The sequence below is a fragment of the Theropithecus gelada genome, chromosome 4 (genome assembly GCF_003255815.1).
Source record: "Theropithecus gelada isolate Dixy chromosome 4, Tgel_1.0, whole genome shotgun sequence".
In the NCBI taxonomy this organism is placed as follows: Eukaryota; Metazoa; Chordata; class Mammalia; order Primates; family Cercopithecidae; genus Theropithecus; species Theropithecus gelada.
The window spans coordinates 41,657,778-41,676,449 of record NC_037671.1 but is presented as its reverse complement, the minus strand read 5'-3'; the positions used below and the strand labels follow the sequence as shown (position 1 = coordinate 41,676,449).

Sequence of the window (18,672 nt, the reverse complement as noted above, 5' to 3'; positions counted from 1 at the left end):
TCAGGCTAGTCTCAAATTCCTGGCCTCAAGCGATCCTCCTGCCTTGGCCTCCCAAAGTGCTGGGATTGCAGGCATGAGCCACCATACCCTGCCAGAGTCTTCTGACATTAGATCTCCCACTGAGACATCATCCCCTGGATCCAAAGGCCTTATTGACAGAGATGCGTGGCATGGCCCCAGCAGGGTGTGAGCCAGCCTCCTGGAGCAATCACTAAGACAGGAAAGGAAATGAAGACAGAAAAACGCACTACCTCGGATCTGGGGCCACTGGTGTCCAGACCATATGCAAAGTGTGTGCAGCAACTGACCAAGGAGCCTTTTGCTCCGAACATCCCCTCCCAATGGAAACACGTGCTTGAGGGCAGTGCACCTTCCCAAAGTTCACTGGCCTCTGCAAATGGGAGAAATTGATTCAGTGTTTTGAAGACTTTCCAGCAATCCACCTGGGCTCAGTGGAGCCATGGATGACAAGAAGTATCTGAGTTCACTCTAGGCCAAAATGTAGAGTTTTCGAAAACATTTTCTGGAAAGCAGCCTAGCCAGTGACTCCAGCCCAGTCCCTGCTAGAATTCAACTGGCTCTACCAATCCCTTGACAGGAAGTGGGGTGGAAGGAGGTTGGAGGAGGGAGGTTAAAATGTAGCTTGCTCAGATCTTGCTAAAAAGGATTTTTAGAAAGCAGATAGAGAAACTGTGGTATACTGAATATGTTGTTTTAATTCTTCACCACCAGAATAGAACTACACATCCAAAGCTTTGTCATGGCCCACTTTGACTAATGTGAGGTTGGCAAACGTGATGCAGGCAGAGGCCTGAATTGTGCTCGCATGGTTTAGCTTGCCTCTTGCTCCGGTGATCTCTCTTAGGATGAACATGCCCTGGGTAGCTGCTGCCCTTTCAGCCTGGAACATCCAGAGAGCAGACCTGAGCCCAGTCTACAGCCTGGAACAGAGCTTCCCAGGCAAGCCCAGCCCAGATCAGCTGAACTATGGCTCACCCAAAGACCTATTAGTATGAGAATATATGCTGCTTGTCATAAACCACTGAGGTTTAGAGTGGTTTGTTATAGCATTAATTGTAGCAATAGCAGACTGGCACAGAAATTGCAACCCAGAGACAGTACATGACTAGATCTAGGATTTATCAGTCCAGAGTTCATTGTCTCACCATACAGCCTGTGGAAAGGCACTGAAAGCATCCTGTATATGGAAAAGCAGGACCGCCACCTACAGCCATGATGAAGCAACAAGGACTTGATTTACCCTCCTGCTTTAAATGACTAAAAATGAGACAAAATCCTTTATACAAAGCAATGGTTTTCAGCCATTGGAAAACAAGCAATATAGGGTATGATTGATCCCCGAGAGAAGGGAAACAAGTGAGGGGGGCCCTATAATTGTTCCAACTTACTGCCTGCAGTGAGTTTTCAGGCTGCAGCCCAGGAAGGGGGAATCAGGTAGAGCCCAGTGGTTTGCCTGAGTTGAGGAAATGGAACTGGGAATCCAGGGAGGACAAAGTGGCTTAAATTTGCAAGGCAGAGTCCCAGGGATGAGAGAGAGAGAAGGAGAGAGAGAGAGGAGAAAAAAGAGAGAGAGAGAGAGCGTGCTCTGGAGATTTTCAGAGGGTTACCCTTGAGTCTTCAGCTAACTACCGATCAACATCTTCATGTGAGGAGATTACCCCAGGCAGGGGAAAGAACCACCAGGAAGGAACAGGTGGAATAATTTCCTGAGATAACACTGGGTTGGAAAGAGTTCATGTTTCCAACAGCCAGAGTGGAGACACCTACTCCCAAAATGGTCATTGTATAGAGACAGAGAAGGTACTGCCTCAGAAGTGGGGCCAAATTAGTCCCAGATGATAGATTGCTCTGATCCCACCTAACAAAGCTTAAAAAGCCAGCCCCAAAGGAGTCAAATTGTTTCCAGTAAGTTTCCAAGTAACTTCACTGAGTCCCAAAACAAAGCTCGAAAATATCTAAAGGAATATGAAAAACAAACCAAAAAGAAACCAGCATCCAACAATATAGAATCCACAATGTCGGCCGGGCATGGTGGCTCAAGCCTGTAATCCCAGCACTTTGGGAGGCCGAGACGGGAGGATCACAGGATCAGGAGACCAAGACCATCCAAGCTAACACGGTGAAACCCCGTCTCTACTAAAAAAATACAAAAAACTAGCCAGGCGAGGTGGCAGGCGCCTGTAGTCCCAGCTACTCGGGAGGCTGAAGCAGGAGAATGGCATAAACCCGGGAGGCAGAGCTTGCAGTAAGCTGAGATCCAGCCACTGCACTCCAGCCCCGACGACAGAGCGAGACTCCGTCTCAAACAAACAAAAAAAAAAGAATCCACAATGTCTGGTGTTCATTAAAAAATAATCAGGCATGCAAAGAAGCAGGAAAATATGGGCCATCAGAGGAGAAGAACAATCAATAGAAATAGAGGCCGGGTGTGGTGGCTCACGCCTGTAATCCCAGCACTTTAGGAGGCCAAGGCAGGAGGATCACCTGAGGTCAGGAGTTTGAGACCAGCCTATTCAACATGGTGAAACCCCATCTCTACTAAAAAATACAAAAAGTAGCCGGGCATGGTGGTGCATGCCTGTAATCCCAGCTACTCGGAGGCTGAGGCAGGAGAATCGCTTGAGCCTGGGAGGCAGAGTTTGCAGTGAGCCAAGATCGCGTCATTGCACTCCAGCTTGAGCAATAAGAGCGAAACTCTGTCTCAGAAAAAAAAGAAAAAAGAAATAGAAATAGCCCCAGGCATGGCACAGTTGATAGAGTAAATAGACAGAAACATTTTTAAAATGCAATGGGTGTGTGTTTCAAATGTAGGCAGAAAAATGCTCCTTGTAATTCCTTAAACATAAACATGGCTCATTCATCTGGTCATTGTTTTGACAAGGATGTGCCATCCATTGTGCTAAGTTCTGAGGATTCAGAGGTGACAGAGTCAGAGGTGACAGAGACAGAGAAAGTGCCAGCATTCTTGGAACCTACATTCTAATGAAGGAGAGGGACAAGTCAGGCATGGTGGCTCACACCTGTAATCCCAACACTTTGGGAGACTGAGGCAGGTGGATCACGAGGTCAGGAATTCAAGACCAACCTGGCCAACATGGCGAAACCCCGTCTCTAGTAAAAATACAAAAATTAGCTGGATGTGGTGGTGCACACCTGTAATCCCAGCTACTCTGGAGGCTGAGGCAGGAGAATCGCTTGAACCAAGGCGGCAGAGGTTGCACTGAGCTGAGATCGCGCCACTGCACTCCAGCCTGGAGTCTCACAACAAGAGCGAGACTCCTTCTCTGAAAAAAAAAAATAGGAGAGAGACAATAAGCAAGTAAGCAAGACAATCTGATAAAGAAGGAGTTGGGGTTAGCTGGGCATGGTAGCAAGCACCTGTAGTCCCAGCTACTCAGGAGGCTGAGGTGGGAGGATCCCTTGAACCCAGGAGGTTAAGGCTGCAGTGAGCTGTGATCACACCACTGCGCTCCAGCCTGGGTGACAGAGCAAGACCCTGTCTCTAAAAAAGAAGAAGAAGGAGTTTGGGGTGGGGTAGGATGGGCTTGGACTCACTGTCAAGGTGGGTGGGAGTGTGAGAACCCAGCAAGGTGCAAAGAGAGAAGCAGGGAAGGGAAACTTAGGACAAAGGTGGCAGGTTAGGTATCGGGTGATGGGAAGAGGCCTAGGATGTGGAGCTTGGCAAAAAGGGGACTTGTGGGGATTTGGGCCACGTGAGCATGTGAGGGAGATGGCGTTCCTTCCCTAACACGTGTCCAGGGACTGCCAGGGCTCTGAGGCAAGAGCAGGTGTAGAGAGGTTGGCTGTGAATGTTGGAAGTTGAAAACGTATGTGTCAAATATGGGAGGGAAAAGCAGTGTTTCCTTGAATACAAGCTCCACCTCACCTTGCAAAAAGTGGCCTCTGAGTGTATCCCTGGATGCATCTCTCAAGGAATAGGAGGAAGCAGCAACCTTTTCAGAGTTAACTGCTTTATTTGGGTTTTCCATGGCCCCGTGCCAGCCAGCAGGGCTGAGCCAGTTTCACCCACACTGAGCGGGAACTCAGCAAAGAGCAAGAAGCACGCCAGTTCTTTCCATTCCCTCAGCTCCTGATCTCGGGAGGGCAGCCCCTCCCCAGGCCAGCACCCATCCCCTTCTGGCCCCAGGTGGGGGATGTTCTTGTTATCTTTTCTCTGAAATATCTCCTGGGTTTGCCTTTTCCATCACTGTCCTTAGACTGAGGCAAGCATTCCCCCTGCCTTTAGCCCCATGTTTTGGGGGAAACCTGTGCTTTGACGTGCTTTGCTAGAGACTTTCTAAGTCTCCCTCTGGTGCTGGGACAAGCCATGACCAACAGCATCATCCATGCAGGCCACTCCTAACACAGTCCAGGCCTCGTGTGGGTCTCAGTTCCCTTTTCTTCTTTCAGGAAGCTCTCCAGCGCCTGCACAGGGTTGACCAGCTGTCCCAAGGTGCTCTAGGACTCATGCCTGTGAAGCTGTTTTAGGGCTTCCTCGTCAGTCCCTGGTTCCAGGAAAGCAGCCTGATGAGTAGATCATTCCTGCTGGCTGGTGTGGCATTTCTTTCATGGCACTACCTAGGATTGGGCCACCAGACCTGTGCTAACATGCTGATTTGAGGGACTCAACAGTCCACCACAGGGCAAAGAATCGTCATGTGAACCAATTAGACAATAAACAAATGCCGAAGTGCCTCTTCCCTGTCATTATTCTAAATCTACACAAATCAGTCATTATACCTCACATGGGCCCACGAATTTGGTACTAAATTTTTTTCCATCAAATTGTTTATACACACAGGGGTCCATCCACAAAAACATATTTGCCGGGACCCTCACACACCAAGAGCAACTGGCCCCCTCTCCCCTCTGGTTTCTGGGCTCAGTATCTCTCCCAGGCCCCGGGGACGCTCTGCTCCTCCCTGTCTCGGCTGCACTCCTCATCCACATCCCAGCTCACAGCAGCCCAGGCTTCCTGCTGCTGCAGCTCCAATGACTCTCAACTCTGGGTTTTTCTTATAGTCTGAGAGGTGGGGGGATGTAGGGAGATTTGTTAACAGGGGATGTCCAGCAGATATTTTAACAATATCTTTCATGGCCAGGTGCGGTGGCTCACGCCTGTGAGGCTGAGGCAGGTGGATCACGAGGTCAGGAGTTCAAGACCACCCTGGCCAAGATGGTGAAACCCTGTCTCTACTTAAAATACAAAAATTAGCTGGGCGTGGTGGTGGGTGCCTATAATCCCAGCTACTTGGGAGGCTGAGGCAGAGAACTGCTTGAACCCGGGAGGTGGAAGTTGCAATGAGCCAAGATTGCGCCACTGCACTCCAGCCTGGGCGACAGAGCGAGACTCTGTCTCTAAATAAATAAATAAATAAATAAATAAATAAATAAATAAATACAATATCTTTCTTTTTTCAATTTGAGTGGCCATCAAGAGATGCAGGTATGGTCTTCCCACTCTTGTCATGCTTCCAAGGGCATTGGCCTAATATGCCAGGACAAGCTGACCACCCACCCCTCCATTAAGGTTCACAGAAGAGCAATTTCCCTGCAGCACTTACCACAGTGACCCAGACAAAGGGGTGGAGAACTAGAGCCTGTGACAGACAGTGTCAGTGCCCTGCCGGATTCCCCCCAGCCTGCCTGGAGGTCACGTGCAGCATTCGTGGAATGTCTCCATCTACACCAGTAGCATTCTGTCCTAAGCACCTGCATCTTTCTACGCACGGGGACTCTCTGGCCACAGGAGTGCTCTCAGCCCACAAGCAGGGCAGGCTGGCAGTGCAGGAGTTAACCTCCCCAGGAGCAATCCTCAATTAACGAGGGACAAGTGTAGGTAGATAAACACCCCAGCTTCCTTGCCACTCTGTGGGACAACTCTACAGCGTGTTCTGCACAGGATGGGGACCCAGTTGCCCGTAACAGTCACCTGTGCAAAAACACGCCCTGAATCGACTGCCTTCCATTCCCCACTCCCCTGTTTGCACATCCTGGGGTCAGGTCCCGGATGAACCACGCACACCCGCATCATGTCTCGGGACCCGCGCTGAGGGAAGTCCAACTTAGACAAGGGCATCCGTTTCAGAATTATGGGTAAGGGCTCTTGAAATCACGCTCTCTGGGCTGGTGGAAACGGGAGCCCTCTGCCCCCACTTCAACCACAGCTCCACTCTTAACTAGGCTTCAGACCGGGGCTCTGGCAAAGATTTCATGTGTGAGAGGAATCCTGTTCCTTAAAAAAAAGAAAGATGCAATTTCTGAGCAAAATTAGTAACAGGTGTGTTTGTTTGTTTGTTTGTTTCAAGGCTTTACTTTGAATCACCCTTCAGCTTTCCCTGGTCCATCTGCTGGTCACAGCACAAGCTGGCCCACCTCTGAGATCATACTCACAAGGGCACACAAAGACCCCTACAAACCCGCGCCACCGCTGCCTCCATATAGGATGCTGTGGGGAGACTCCGGGAGCCCAGGCTCCCACATCCAAAGCTTGCTGCTCCAGCCACATGGTGCAAACTATTTGGGGGGCACAGTTAGGGAGGTGGCATCTAAAACCAGTGCTCTCTGTCTCCACTTGCCCTTTCTACTACAAGGCACGTACCTGGGGCAGGAGGGCCTTATCTTCTCCCCTGCATTCTAGTTTGGAAAGTGTCCTTTTTCACCCATATGGATATGCGTCTATTGAGGGGCTCTACAGTGAATACCTATGTTGGATGGTGGGATGGGCGGTCTGTCCTGTCCTTATCTCGGGGCTCGTTCAGATGGAAAGAGGCTCGTGCCCAGCTGCTCTGTTTACTCTGCATTCTCTACCCATTGTACACTGAATCGATTGGGCAGATGGGGAGGGGGTGTTGTTTTTCTCCTTTTTCCCCAATCTCCTTATTAGTTCAGCCTCAGAAAGTCCCTTATCACCTCCGGATGTCAGGCCACACTCTGTCATCAGGCCTGGCCATGTCAGGCTCTCCATTAATTGATTTTGCCCTCCCCCTTGGGAAGCATAAATTGGCTCTGCCCATTAGCAGCAATAATTCCCTGAAAGGGATTGTAAATCATGCCTTGTGTCCACCCAGAGCCCACAGCAGAGTGGTGCTCACGTAGGGAGATGTTGGACAGGGAGGTCCCTGCAGCCCTGCTGTTTTTCTCCTAATCTTGGCCAAGTGCTGACCTCACAGGACCACAGTGGACTAGGAAGAGTAGCTGAATCAGGTCCCAGCACACGGAGGGCGCTCAGTCAGTGTGTGTAGAGCGAGTTAAGGCAGGAAGCGAGGGAGGCAGGATGGGAACGTCCTCTCTGGTGCAGAGAGCTCTGTGGGCTTCTTGAGCTGAGATCTCCCCCAAAGTCCACCATGATGTTGCCCTTTCTGTGGCTATTGTGGCCCTAGGGTTTTCAGAAGTCCCCCATTAAACTGAACATGCTTCTGAGAAAGACTCTATCCTAAACCCCAGCCACATGAGGTCTTGTTGGACTTGGGTGGTTTTGAAAAACTGATGTAAGAGGGAGATGTGAGGGTGCAACCAGAAGAGAGTAGAGAGGCAGCAGTGCAGAGAAAGAGCCAGGAAAGGCAGGAGGAAGCTGCGCCGGCTGACTTTGCCAGAACATGGTAGAGTCTCAACAGATAGTCCCAGCACACAGTAGGTTCCCAACAGATCATTCGTAACTGAATGGAGTGTCCGCCCACAGTGAGTCTGGTACCACTTCCTGCCCAGGACCTGAGGGAGGGAAGGCACCTTGATGGCTGATTCATCCCTCCCTCTACCCCAGCCCACCTCAGACATCCCTGTGGCCCACTAAGTTCACCCCCTTCTCCCATGCAGATAGTCCATTCTCTTTTCCTTCATTTCTGTCCCCCTTAGAACAACCGTCATTACCTGTGGACTGCGTCCAGACTGCTTGAAGATACTCAGTGCTACAGAGTTGCTCAGTCCTGCCTAAGCCCTGCAGACATCCATGGATGAGCTTTCTAAATGATACATGAGAGAGCTCTCCACGTATTGAGTTTCTCCAGGGCAATCAAATAGGGTTTGACTCTCACACTGCCTTTCAGATATAATTCTAACCCTTGCTTAAGCCAGGAGCTAGTGCATCTGTAGTAGAAATGAGTGCCAGCACTCTGTTGCCCCATCTGAGTCCAGATGCTTCCTTCTCCCTCCAAGACAAGCCCACATCCCAACAAGGTGCCGTCTGGGAAAGCTCCGGAACTATGTGAGATGGGGCTTGCTCAGAACCACTTCAGAGATCCCCAGATGGCCTCAGAGGATTCCAGAAGCAGCAGAATTCCAGAGAAGGTGGGCTCCATCACACCACCCCCAGACAGGGCCATGTCTAAGCCACAGGGTAGACGAAAGCCTGCAGGCTTGTCACTGCGTCGGGATGTTCTTGGTGGTGCACAACTGTAGTCCCAGCTACTCAGGAGGCTGAGGCAGGAGAATTGCTTGAACCCGGGAAGTGGAGGTTGCAGTAAGCTGAGATCGCACCACTGCACTCCAGGCTAGGCTACAGAGTGAGACTCTGTCTCAAAACAAACAAACAAACAAACAACAACAGAAAAATAACAATTGGGAAGTAACAGAATACCTAATGGTGGCTGAAACAAATAAGGTTTATGTTTTTAATATAAAAAGAAATCTAGAGAGGTGTGTGCAGGAATTGGTCCAGTGTCTTTGCAGTGCCCATGACCTTTCCCTCAGGGACACAAGATGGCTCAGCAGGTCCAGACAGAAAGAGGGAGAAATGTGGGGCCAGCTGCAGCTGAACCCTTTGTCAAGAGACAACAATTTTGCCCAAACCTCCACAGCCACCTCTGCCCAATCATGGCTGGACCTGGGTACGTGGCCAGCCCCAGCTGCAAGGGAGCTTGGGAAAGTGGGTGCAGGGGACGCATCGACCCTCAGGCCTCCTCCCCAGGTTTTAATGTGTTTTTCTTCCAGTGGCCTAGCCTGTAGCTGGGGCTCTCCACAAGCTCCTGGAGCCATTTTGCCTGCACGTGCGCAAAGCCAGAAATGCATGAGTGACGGACTAATGCGGTATTCCCAGCTCCCCTGCTGGGACTCACTGGGATGCACTTCACCTGCCAGGGCTCCCAGGAACCAGGCTGAGGCTGGGACTGTGGTGTCCTGTTTGGCTTTCTCCTCAGTCTGGCCCTCTTGCCCACTGTCTTATGGGTCTTCAGTGACTTCACTGCTCTCAGGGACTGAGACAGAGGGGAGCAAGATTAGCTCGATGACTTAGACCAATTATGCTCCATTGCCTGGGGTTGACACTTAAAAAGCCAGGGTTCTGCTACCTGGGAAGAAGGAAAAGGATACTCAGCACACAACTCACAGTGTCTGCAGCCACAGCTCATTAAAGGAAACAGCAGAAAACACAGCAGAGAAATCGGAATCCTCGCCCTGGGCTAGTGGGAATATAAAACAGTTTAGCCACTTTGGAAAATAGCCTGGCAGTTCCTCAAAAAGTTCAACACAGAGTGGCCAGATAATCCAGAAATTCTACTCCTTGGTATGTACCTGTGAGTAATGCAAACATAGGTCCACAGAAAAGCTTGTACACAGAGGTTCATAGCTGCTTTATTCTTAAAAGAAGGAAACAGAGACAACCCAAATGTCCATCAACCAGAAATCAAATGGATAAACAGATGTGTTATAGCCACACAACGAAATATTATTCAGCCAGAAAGAAGGAAGAAGTACTGTTACATGTAGCAACAAGGCTGAACCTTGAAGACTCTGTGAATATACTAAAAACCATTGAATTGCACACTTGAAATGTGTGGATGATACAGCATGTGAACTATATCTCAATAAAGCTGTTATACATGTACATGAACAAGCATGTGCACACACCACACACACACACACACACACACACACACACACACACAGGCAAAGAGAAAGAAAAGCACCCTCAATTCCATCCACTCAGAGAGAGCCACTGGTACCATCCCAGGATCAGGATATACTTCTAGTTTCTTTTTAATTCACACATACATTTCACCGACATATCCTCTGAAGGTAACTCACTAGAGGGCTTCATGCAAGACAAATTAGCAAAAGTTATAAAACCAATATATCCAATTTATCAGCAGAATCAACCCTGACACTCTTACCATCGGGCTGAGCCAGACAATCACCTGTCTATTTACTTTGCCCTGATTTGTTGCACAGTTTACTCATCCTGAGGTTCCCCCAATAGCCAGGTCAATTCTCCTGCCCCGTCCTGTAGCCAAGGCAACTGAGTAGAAGGTTTATTCGCACCCATTCTGATCTATTCCCAGCTCCTCAGCTGGGGGCTTACAGCCTTCAAGGGCGAAGACGCTGGGGGCTGCCGAGAGAGCCCACTGGGGCCTGGACAGAGTGAGCACATCTATCTGATTTAGCCCAGAAACATCCATCCAACTTGGAGGCAGAAGGAGAGACATGAAGCACTCAGGAGAACCTGGTGGGTCTCTTTGAAGGGTCCAGGACACTGACTTGCTGCTGTCCATGGAAACAAAGGCCGGGAGGGGGTGGCCGGCCTGTTTGCACTCACAGCATAGCACTTAGTGCAGCCAAGCTGAGCCGCACTGTTCAAACAGTCTCCCCAGCCTCCAGACACCTGCGCCGAGGAGGAGGGCAGGGCAGGCGGCAGCCTGGGCACAGGTCCCTAGGTGCTTACTCCTCACCTGTTTCCCACCTCTCCCCCATAGCCAGCCCCACGGCCCTGGCAGGGTCCTGGCCACAGCATGCCCAATGCTGGGCTCTGCAGCTGCTGGGGTGGCCGGGTGCTGCCTCTGCTGCTGGTCTATGTCTGTTACCTGCTGCTCGGTGCCACCATCTTCCAGCTGCTAGAGAGGCAGGCGGAGGCTCAGTCCAGGTACCACTTTCAGTTGGAGAAGCTGCGCTTCCTGGAGAACTACACCTGCCTGGACCAGTGGGCCCTGGAGCAGTTTGTGCAGGTGAAGGGGAGTGATGTGGGATGGGGATGGAGAGGCTTGGGAAGGTTGGTGGAATGGGGGTTCCTGTGGCAGATCCAGAGTCCTCACCCAGGGACTGATGCCCCATGTGGAAACAGAGTGTGGTGGGAACAGAGAGCCTGGTGAGATCTATCCTGGATTCTGGCCCCAGGTCTACAAGTGGATTGATGTGTGACCTTGAACAGGTCACTTAACCTCTCTAGACCCAAATAGCCTCATCTATAAGGCAACAAGAATAACCGTATCTATACTGCAGACATTTGACAGCAGATTAAAAGCACTCTCTAAGCTGTCACTTGCTGGATGAATGGGAACTATATGTCAGTGTTATCAGCGCTGTCCAAATTTCCTCCTCCCACACTTTCACACTTCCCCTTCCCCAACTCCAGGGCTGCGGCTCCTTCTGCCCTCTCCTCAGCTCATATCCCTGGGCAGAGGGCTGCAGGTGGGAGACACAGATAAACGCCAGGAGCAGCCACCACCAAGCTGGCCTTTCCTGGCCTGTTTGCACCTGGAGTTGGGTTTGGTGGGCAACGTCCAAGGTGACTGAGCTTACCAGCACTGCACCCAGACGGGGCTCTCTCTTGGTAACAGAGTGGGTCACCCCCTGCCTGGGCCCTTTCTGCTTTCCTCTTTCCCAGAAACAAGGCAAAACCACGTGTTGTGGAGGGAGGTGAATGCATCTGAAACAGGCGCTGGAGCGAGTGACAACAGCCCCTGCAAAGGAACAGAGCAAGTGCCGAATCACCTTGATAACTGGCATTTACTGAGCACTTACAATGTGCCTAAAACAGTGGGAAACACGGTCTTCACGACCAGCTTAATCCAATCATGATCCACTCATCAGCTGACACTGAGTGTGTTACAGGTGTTTTCTCATAATTATCTATTACAATCTCTATCTCCAGTTTGTAGATGGGAACTGAGGTAGAATATGTTGGCCAAGGCTGCACGGCTACTGGTAGAGACAGCACTCACTCTCAGGCCTCTGGCTCTGGAGACCTGGGTCTTCGCGGCACAAATTAGTGTAAGTGTTGGGGGCAGGATGTAGCCTGAAGCAGCAGTTCTCAAAGTGTAGTCCCGGGACCAGAATCAGCATCACCTGGGAGCCTGTTAGAACTGGAGATGTCAGGCCCCACTCCGCACCTGCTGACTCAGGAACTCCAGGGATGGGTCCTGCAGGCTGTGTGTCAACAAGCCCTCCAGGTGATGTTGAGGCCCCTCAAGACTGAGAACAGCTGGCCTAGAAGATGATGCGTGGCCTGGGTGGTCACAGAGAATGTTCTGTAGCTGTGAGAGGCCAGGAAATGAGGCCTCCAGCTTCAGGTTTTACTCTCTTCTCCCTGATGGATAAGGTTAGTCAAAGTTGGGGGGCCATCGTACCACATCAGGGTTCAGAACAGTTCAGGGGCCTTCCAAAACCCTGGGAGTAAGGCAGAGGCCCTGGAGAAGCTGAAACCTCCTCCTCCCTTAGCTCCGCATTGGAGGTGAGAGCCAAGCTGGAGGGCGTGGGAAGGGTGGGTAGCTGCGACCTAACTCGCTCCATAAACCAAGAAGAAGGGAGGCTATTCTCTTAATTGCAGCCCTGAAGGGGTTGCCACTGATTAGTCCTGGGGGCCTCCCCAGGGAAGACAGGACATCCCTTTCCCTGAGAGTCCTCAGCCTCAGAAGAGAACCTTCCTTGCCAGGGGCAGTTAAGCTGGGCGGCAGAAGAACGCTGGGGTGAGATTCTGGAAGAAGACACATTCCTGTTGAACTCTCACACACACACGGCAAGTTAAGTAATTAGTATTAAAAGCAGTATTAAAAATTACCTCCGTGAGGAAATGCTGCTTGCCCAGGTTCACAGAACTGGGAAGTCAAGAACCCGGGGCCGCCTGCATCCGGCCACCGGCACTCAGCACCCTCAGCAGGATGAGGGCCGCAGGCTGGCAGCGGGGGACGGCCCAGGACTAGAGTGCTGCCTCCCAAGAGTGAGGGGCTCCAGAGAGCAAGCATGTTCGGGAATGTTGGGCCCTGGCCACTTTGTGAGTGTGGGAAAGAGAGGGAAGCCAAAGTCCACATCTTAAGAGGCCAGTTCCCGTCAAAGTGAGGAGAAGCAGACAGCCTGTGACCGCAGATGCCCTGACTGGCTTGGCCCACCAGGGCCACCCTAGCTCTGAGCTAAGCACACCCACCCAGCCAGCGGGAACCGGTTCCCACAGGAATTGGAAGCCAGAACTGTTGTGTCCCTGGCTTCCTCCTGCCTTTGGGGCTCTTCAACAAGTGGCAAGGCTGTGCTGCTGCTCTGGGACAATCCACAACTAAAGGGGAGAGGAGGAGGCAGCCCTGCCCATTCTCCAAGGGGTCTGGGCCCAGGGACTGGAGGTTGTCAGAGGTGGGGCAGTGGGGGGAAGTGTTGTAGGCTTAAGCCTGCAAAGGTTTGGGTCCTGTAAAAACACATGCAACACACACATACAGACAAACATACACGTGCAACATACAGTTGCCATGCACAACACATGCATACAACACATCACATATAAACCACCACCAAACACACACACACCCACACTCACACACACCACCTTTGTCCTAGCCTCTGTTGGAATTTCTCCCATAGGCAAGGGCTGGGGCTCACTAGAGAGCAGCAAAGAGCAAGGGTGCCCACTCACCTGGACAAGTAGGAAACACAGGGTTCTCTGTCCCACCACTGGCTTCATGGCAGGCAGCCCATGGCTTCCCTACGATCCCTATACCCTGTATTCCCCAGCAATCCCTTCCAGCCACACCCAACCTGAAATCCTCCCATTGTTCTAACAGCTGATGTGCGTGCCATCCTTTTGGCCACCAGCAGCATCTCCTATGGGACCCCTCCCTGAGCATCATCCACCTCACCCCTCAGGCCCATCTCCCGCCCCAGCCCATGCTTGCAGTCTACACCTTAGTCAGCCCTGGCCAGTGGAACAGACACTGAAGTTGGAGTCCAGTCACCTTGCACAGGTCACTTAGCCACTCTGAGCCTTCATTTCCTTTTTCCATGAAATGGGAACAATATCATCTAAGAGTATCATTAGATTATATGACACAGAAGCATGCTGCCAAGAGCATGGCAACAACTGGTACCCAGTAACCATCAGCTCCTTCTTCCTCCCCTGCCATGCCACCCCCCACAGGTCATCATGGAAGCCTGGGTGAAAGGTGTGAACCCCAAAGGCAACTCCACCAACCCCAGCAACTGGGACTTTGGCAGCAGTTTCTTCTTCGCAGGCACAGTCGTCACCACCATAGGTAAAGGGCTGGGGAAGAGAAGAGCTTCCCCAAGACTCCTGTCTTAGTTTGGGCTCCCCAAAAGCAGATGCTGAGGCGAGGATGTGGCGTGTCTAGAAGATGATTCAGGAAGCCCAGGGAGGGAGTGGGTAAGTGAAACAGTAGGGAGAAGAAGGCAATGAAATTTGCATTAATGAGCAGATTACTGGCTTGGGTAACTGGGCTCATTTCTGCTTGGGACCTTCTGAAAGGCAAGATGGAGCCCATCCTCAGAATGGTCCAACGAGGGACCAGAATGAAGAGCCATTTAGCTACCAACTCCTGCCCTCAAAGGTTGAGAGCTGGTCCCGAGTATATTATTTCCCCGGCATTTTGAAACTTCCCATAGACCAAGCACACTCCTTCGGCCAGAAGAATCTCTCAGGTAGAGAGAGATGTGCAGAAACTGGGAGCAGGGGGTGATTTGTATACAGGAACTGTCCACCAAAGCTGCAGGTGGTGTCTTGTGTGTTCTGAGGGAACAGGGCACTGACAGCAGCTGCTACACCCCCTTGGCCAGAAAACTCACTCCATCCCACCCCAAGGAAGAAACCGCCAGATCCAGGTCTACCCCATCCATTCAGTTAAGTCCAATTCCACATACTTTCCTAGAACTCAGGCGACATTCCAGGCAGAGTGATGGAGTTGGGGGTGGGAGATACAAACTTGGATCAGACCCAGGCTCAGCCCGCAAGGAACTTCCAGTCCAACAAAGAGGAACACTATAAATACACAAAAAAAAAAACAATAATAGAAGACAAAGTTGATAATTACATAGCAATAACATAAAACACTGTGGGGAACCACACCCAGAAGGGAGAAGGAGCGTGGCAGTCAGGAGGGCTTCATGGAGGCAGGGTCATTTGAGATGGGCCTTCAAAGATGAGCAGGAGTCCTATAAATAAAAATCATTCCAGCAGAGTTCAAGGGAACAGGGGAGCTTCCCCTTCTCGCCCCCAGAGGTGGTGGCAGACAAACCTCAGCTAGAGTCTGGGGAAGAGGAACAGAGGGCGTTCTGGAGTCTCCATATTTGCACACGTCCCCCTTTCCTTGCAGGATATGGGAACCTGGCACCCAGCACAGAGGCAGGTCAGGTCTTCTGTGTCTTCTATGCCCTGTTGGGCATCCCGCTTAACGTGATCTTCCTCAACCACCTGGGCACGGGGTTGCGTGCCCACCTGGCCACCATTGAGAGATGGGAGGACCGGCCCAGGCGCTCCCAGGTATGCCCCCTAACTCCCTTACAGGCCTGCTATGACAGATCTGTTGCAAGTGGAGTCCTCCAGAAGCCGATGCTGAGATGGAGTTTGGCGTGCATGGTGTTAGGGGTAGATGCCTATGAAAGAGGAAGGGTAAAGGCAGGGTTGGGCAGAGTGGGGAGCTGGATTTCTATGCATGCTCTACAAAGGCTTGGCCTCAAGGAGCTCTACAGCATGTGCGAGCTGTCAGAGTTGTCCCACGGTGGGTGGAACCAGCCAGGCTTTCATACCTGCCTCAGTCAGGCACTGGGTGTGGCCTTCCCAAGAAGGGTATGCCCCTGGCTAGGAGGTTCCCTGCAGCTGAACACCCTGAAGAGGTGGCAGCTGGTCTACCATCCTCCTTTGAGTGGGGGATCTCTGCAGCACATCTTCAAGGTCATCACAGAACTCCAACATCCTTTTGTGCAGTAGCAAACAAGCTCTGCAGGCTGCCCAGCGTGCCCCCAGTGCCCACCCTCGGCCAGCCGCTTGCAAGGACAGAGGCACGCAGACAGTTCAATGACTTTTCTGCTCCAGATCTGAGTCCCCGGGGAGCCTGTTCAAGCGTGATCCCCAAGCCCAGATGGGTCTCCAAATCGCTCCTTGACCCACTAATGCAATCCCTCTGCCCAAATCTTTCCCTGGGTGGGACAAGGTCATCCACACGTAGCTACAACCTCCACTCAAGGGTCTGCAGGGCAGGGAAGGGGCCTAGCTATGGCCCAGTCCCATTCCCAAGTTTACCCCAGACTCCCCCCAACCTCATACAATCCTGGAGACTTTCAAGTGGACTCAGGGGCCAACTCCTTCCCTCACAGGTACTGCAAGTCCTGGGCCTGGCTCTGTTCCTGACCCTGGGGACGCTGGTCATTCTCATCTTCCCACCTATGGTCTTCAGCCATGTGGAGGGCTGGAGCTTCAGCGAGGGCTTCTACTTTGCTTTCATCACTCTCAGCACCATTGGCTTCGGGGACTATGTTGTTGGTGAGAACAAAACAGTCACATTATCTCAGGGTGAGGGGGCCCACTGGGATTTGGGGGACGGAGAGATGTCAGCTGAGGACAACTATTGAGGATAAGATAGCCCCTGGCCATTCAAGGGAGCCAAACCAATGATTTCTGGGGCTACTGTGGATTCTAAGCAATATTCTCAGAAGTTTCTGGTCTAGGACCCATCACCACCCCGCAGAGACCTACCTCCACTGCTGTTCCTTGCTATGAGGAAGAGGGAGAGAGCATCCTGGCTGGTGAGGGTCCCTATGGAAACTGGAGGTGGCTGTGCCCTGAGATCCCTGGCATTGATGCCATTCCCTTCCCTGGCAGGCACAGACCCCAGCAAGCATTATATCTCAGTGTACCGGAGCCTGGCAGCCATCTGGATCCTCCTTGGCCTGGCGTGGCTGGCGCTGATCCTCCCACTGGGCCCCCTGCTTCTGCACAGATGCTGCCAGCTCTGGCTGCTTAGTAGGGGCCTTGGCATGAAGGACGGGGTAGCCCCTGACCCCAGTGGGCTCCCCAGACCTCAGAAGATCCCCATCTCTGCATGAGGCCCCCCGTGGGGGGGGGCCAGAAACCCCTTTCATCCTCCTCAGTCCCACCCTATCTGCTCTCTGGATTTCCAGCCCTGCCTTCTTCTCTCCCAACCCCCTCACTTCTCAGCCAGGGCTGGTCTCAGGAGCTCTCCCAAGAGAGAAAGGAGACAGGTATGTCCAAGAAAGTAACAGAGAGGAGATATGAGATAGGATTAAAGACATGTGTGGCTGGAGAGGTGCACCCTTGTCCCAGAGCCCCTGCCACAGCCTTCCACCCAAAGGTAGCCTGGAAGAATGGCCAGATTTCCATTGTCCTCCCCATGCCCCCTTCCAAGAGACCTTACACAAACAAAGGATGACTTTACTTTTGCCTCATTTGATACCTGCACAGTGCATTTGCCAAGCCCCTACTATGTGCCAGGTGCTGAGCCAGGGTCTATGCCAGGGTCTGGGGATACAGCAGTGGACGTGCCTGCCCTTGATGTGCCTTTAGTTGCTAGACAAGCAAAGAGGCAGCCCCAACACAGTGCCCAAAACGCTATGATAGGAATAGCCCCGGGGTTGATGAGAGCCCATGGGATGGCTGCAGGGAGCATCAAAGAGAGGGGAGAGCTGGGCAGAGACTTTGGAACAATCTTAGTGAAAAGAGGATCTCTGCCCTCAGGAAGCTCTCAGCCGAGGGGCAGGCGAGCTGCCTCTCAAAGCTCACCAGCTCCCCAGGGCTGTCTGTGAACAAGGCTTAGGACCTCTTGGGTGTCCCACCCACTTTCCTGGACATGGCCTCCCCTGACCCTCACAGGCCACCCCCTTAACTTCATCACTCCCCTGGGCTCCTGCCTTCTCAAGAGCCTTTCCAAACACCCCCTGGGAAGCCAGAGAGCCAGCAGATCCCAGGATCCTTCCAGAAAGTGAGGTCCATGAACGTCTGGCCTCTCTCAGGAATACATTATCCAGATCTGGCCTTTCCCCTGCCAGATTGCAACATCCCTGACCAGAAGGAGAGATTTAGACCACTCCATCCGGAGGCCTGGAAACTTTGGCCTTTGCCTCTCCCACCATCCAACAGCAAGCAGGCACCTACGTGGCTGGGTTCCTCTGCATAGGTCTGAGGCAAGGCTGTGGAGCCAAGGAGGCTCCAAGCAGGAGACCGAGGGGAGGCTCTACAGCAGCAAGAGGAGTCCAAGTCACACCCCAGGACTTCCCCATATCCAAGAGAGGACTGGGAAGCTGAGGACTCATGGACTCTTCACGCAGCCTGGACACTTCCTCCACTCCGGGTAGAGGGATTTCGGGGACCTTCTCAGAAGCAAGGAGTGGACAAGCCTCTTGGTTAAGGCTCCTCTTACCTCCCAAGTTCATGGACAGGTGGCAATCAGCTGGGGTCCCACTTTTGGGGTACAAAGGAAAGGACAGAGGTGTGGGAGACCCAAGGTGGTCTTGAGATTGACAGACATCAAGTCCTCGGAGATAGCTCCCCAGTCCAAGAACTTAGGCAGGGTCCCCAAGACAATAAAGTTGGTCTCTCCTATCTCCTCCCTCTGAGTGAGGTTTCCAGGAGTCCCTCCTATTGTTCATTTCAGGAAATGTGAGAGGGCTCTGGGCCCCTTCCCTCAGCGCCTGCGGTCACCCAGCAGCTTTCTC

The 18,672-nt window shown here is 52.1% G+C and overlaps 1 protein-coding gene across 2 annotated transcripts; it reads left to right on the top strand.

Moving 5' to 3' along the window:
- Positions 1 to 10,734: 10,734 nt before the first annotated feature.
- KCNK16 (potassium two pore domain channel subfamily K member 16) lies at positions 10,735 to 18,565 on the top strand. Of its 2 annotated transcripts, XM_025383577.1 has the most exons (6): positions 10,735 to 10,955; positions 14,129 to 14,243; positions 15,318 to 15,484; positions 16,318 to 16,483; positions 16,823 to 16,963; positions 18,135 to 18,565. In XM_025383577.1, exons 1-6 carry the CDS (start codon positions 10,743 to 10,745, stop codon positions 18,260 to 18,262), a joined length of 930 nt encoding a protein of 309 aa, XP_025239362.1. In that variant the 5' UTR covers positions 10,735 to 10,742; the 3' UTR covers positions 18,263 to 18,565. The 2 variants fall into 2 exon arrangements, with proteins under 2 accessions (XP_025239362.1, XP_025239363.1); XM_025383578.1 differs by lacking the exon at positions 16,823 to 16,963.
- The last annotated feature ends 107 nt before the right edge of the window (positions 18,566 to 18,672 follow it).

What these genes read in the sequence shown, in the direction of transcription:
- KCNK16 (XM_025383577.1), top strand. Translation starts at nt 10,743, where the DNA reads ATGCCCAATGCTGGGCTCTGCAGCTGCTGGGGTGGCCGGGTGCTGCCT. An exon ending in CACAGTCGTCACCACCATAG is followed by an intron (nt 14,244 to 15,317) that starts GTAAAGGGCTGG and finishes CTTTCCTTGCAG; the next exon opens with GATATGGGAACCTGGCACCC. An exon ending in ACCGGCCCAGGCGCTCCCAG is followed by an intron (nt 15,485 to 16,317) that starts GTATGCCCCCTA and finishes CTTCCCTCACAG; the next exon opens with GTACTGCAAGTCCTGGGCCT.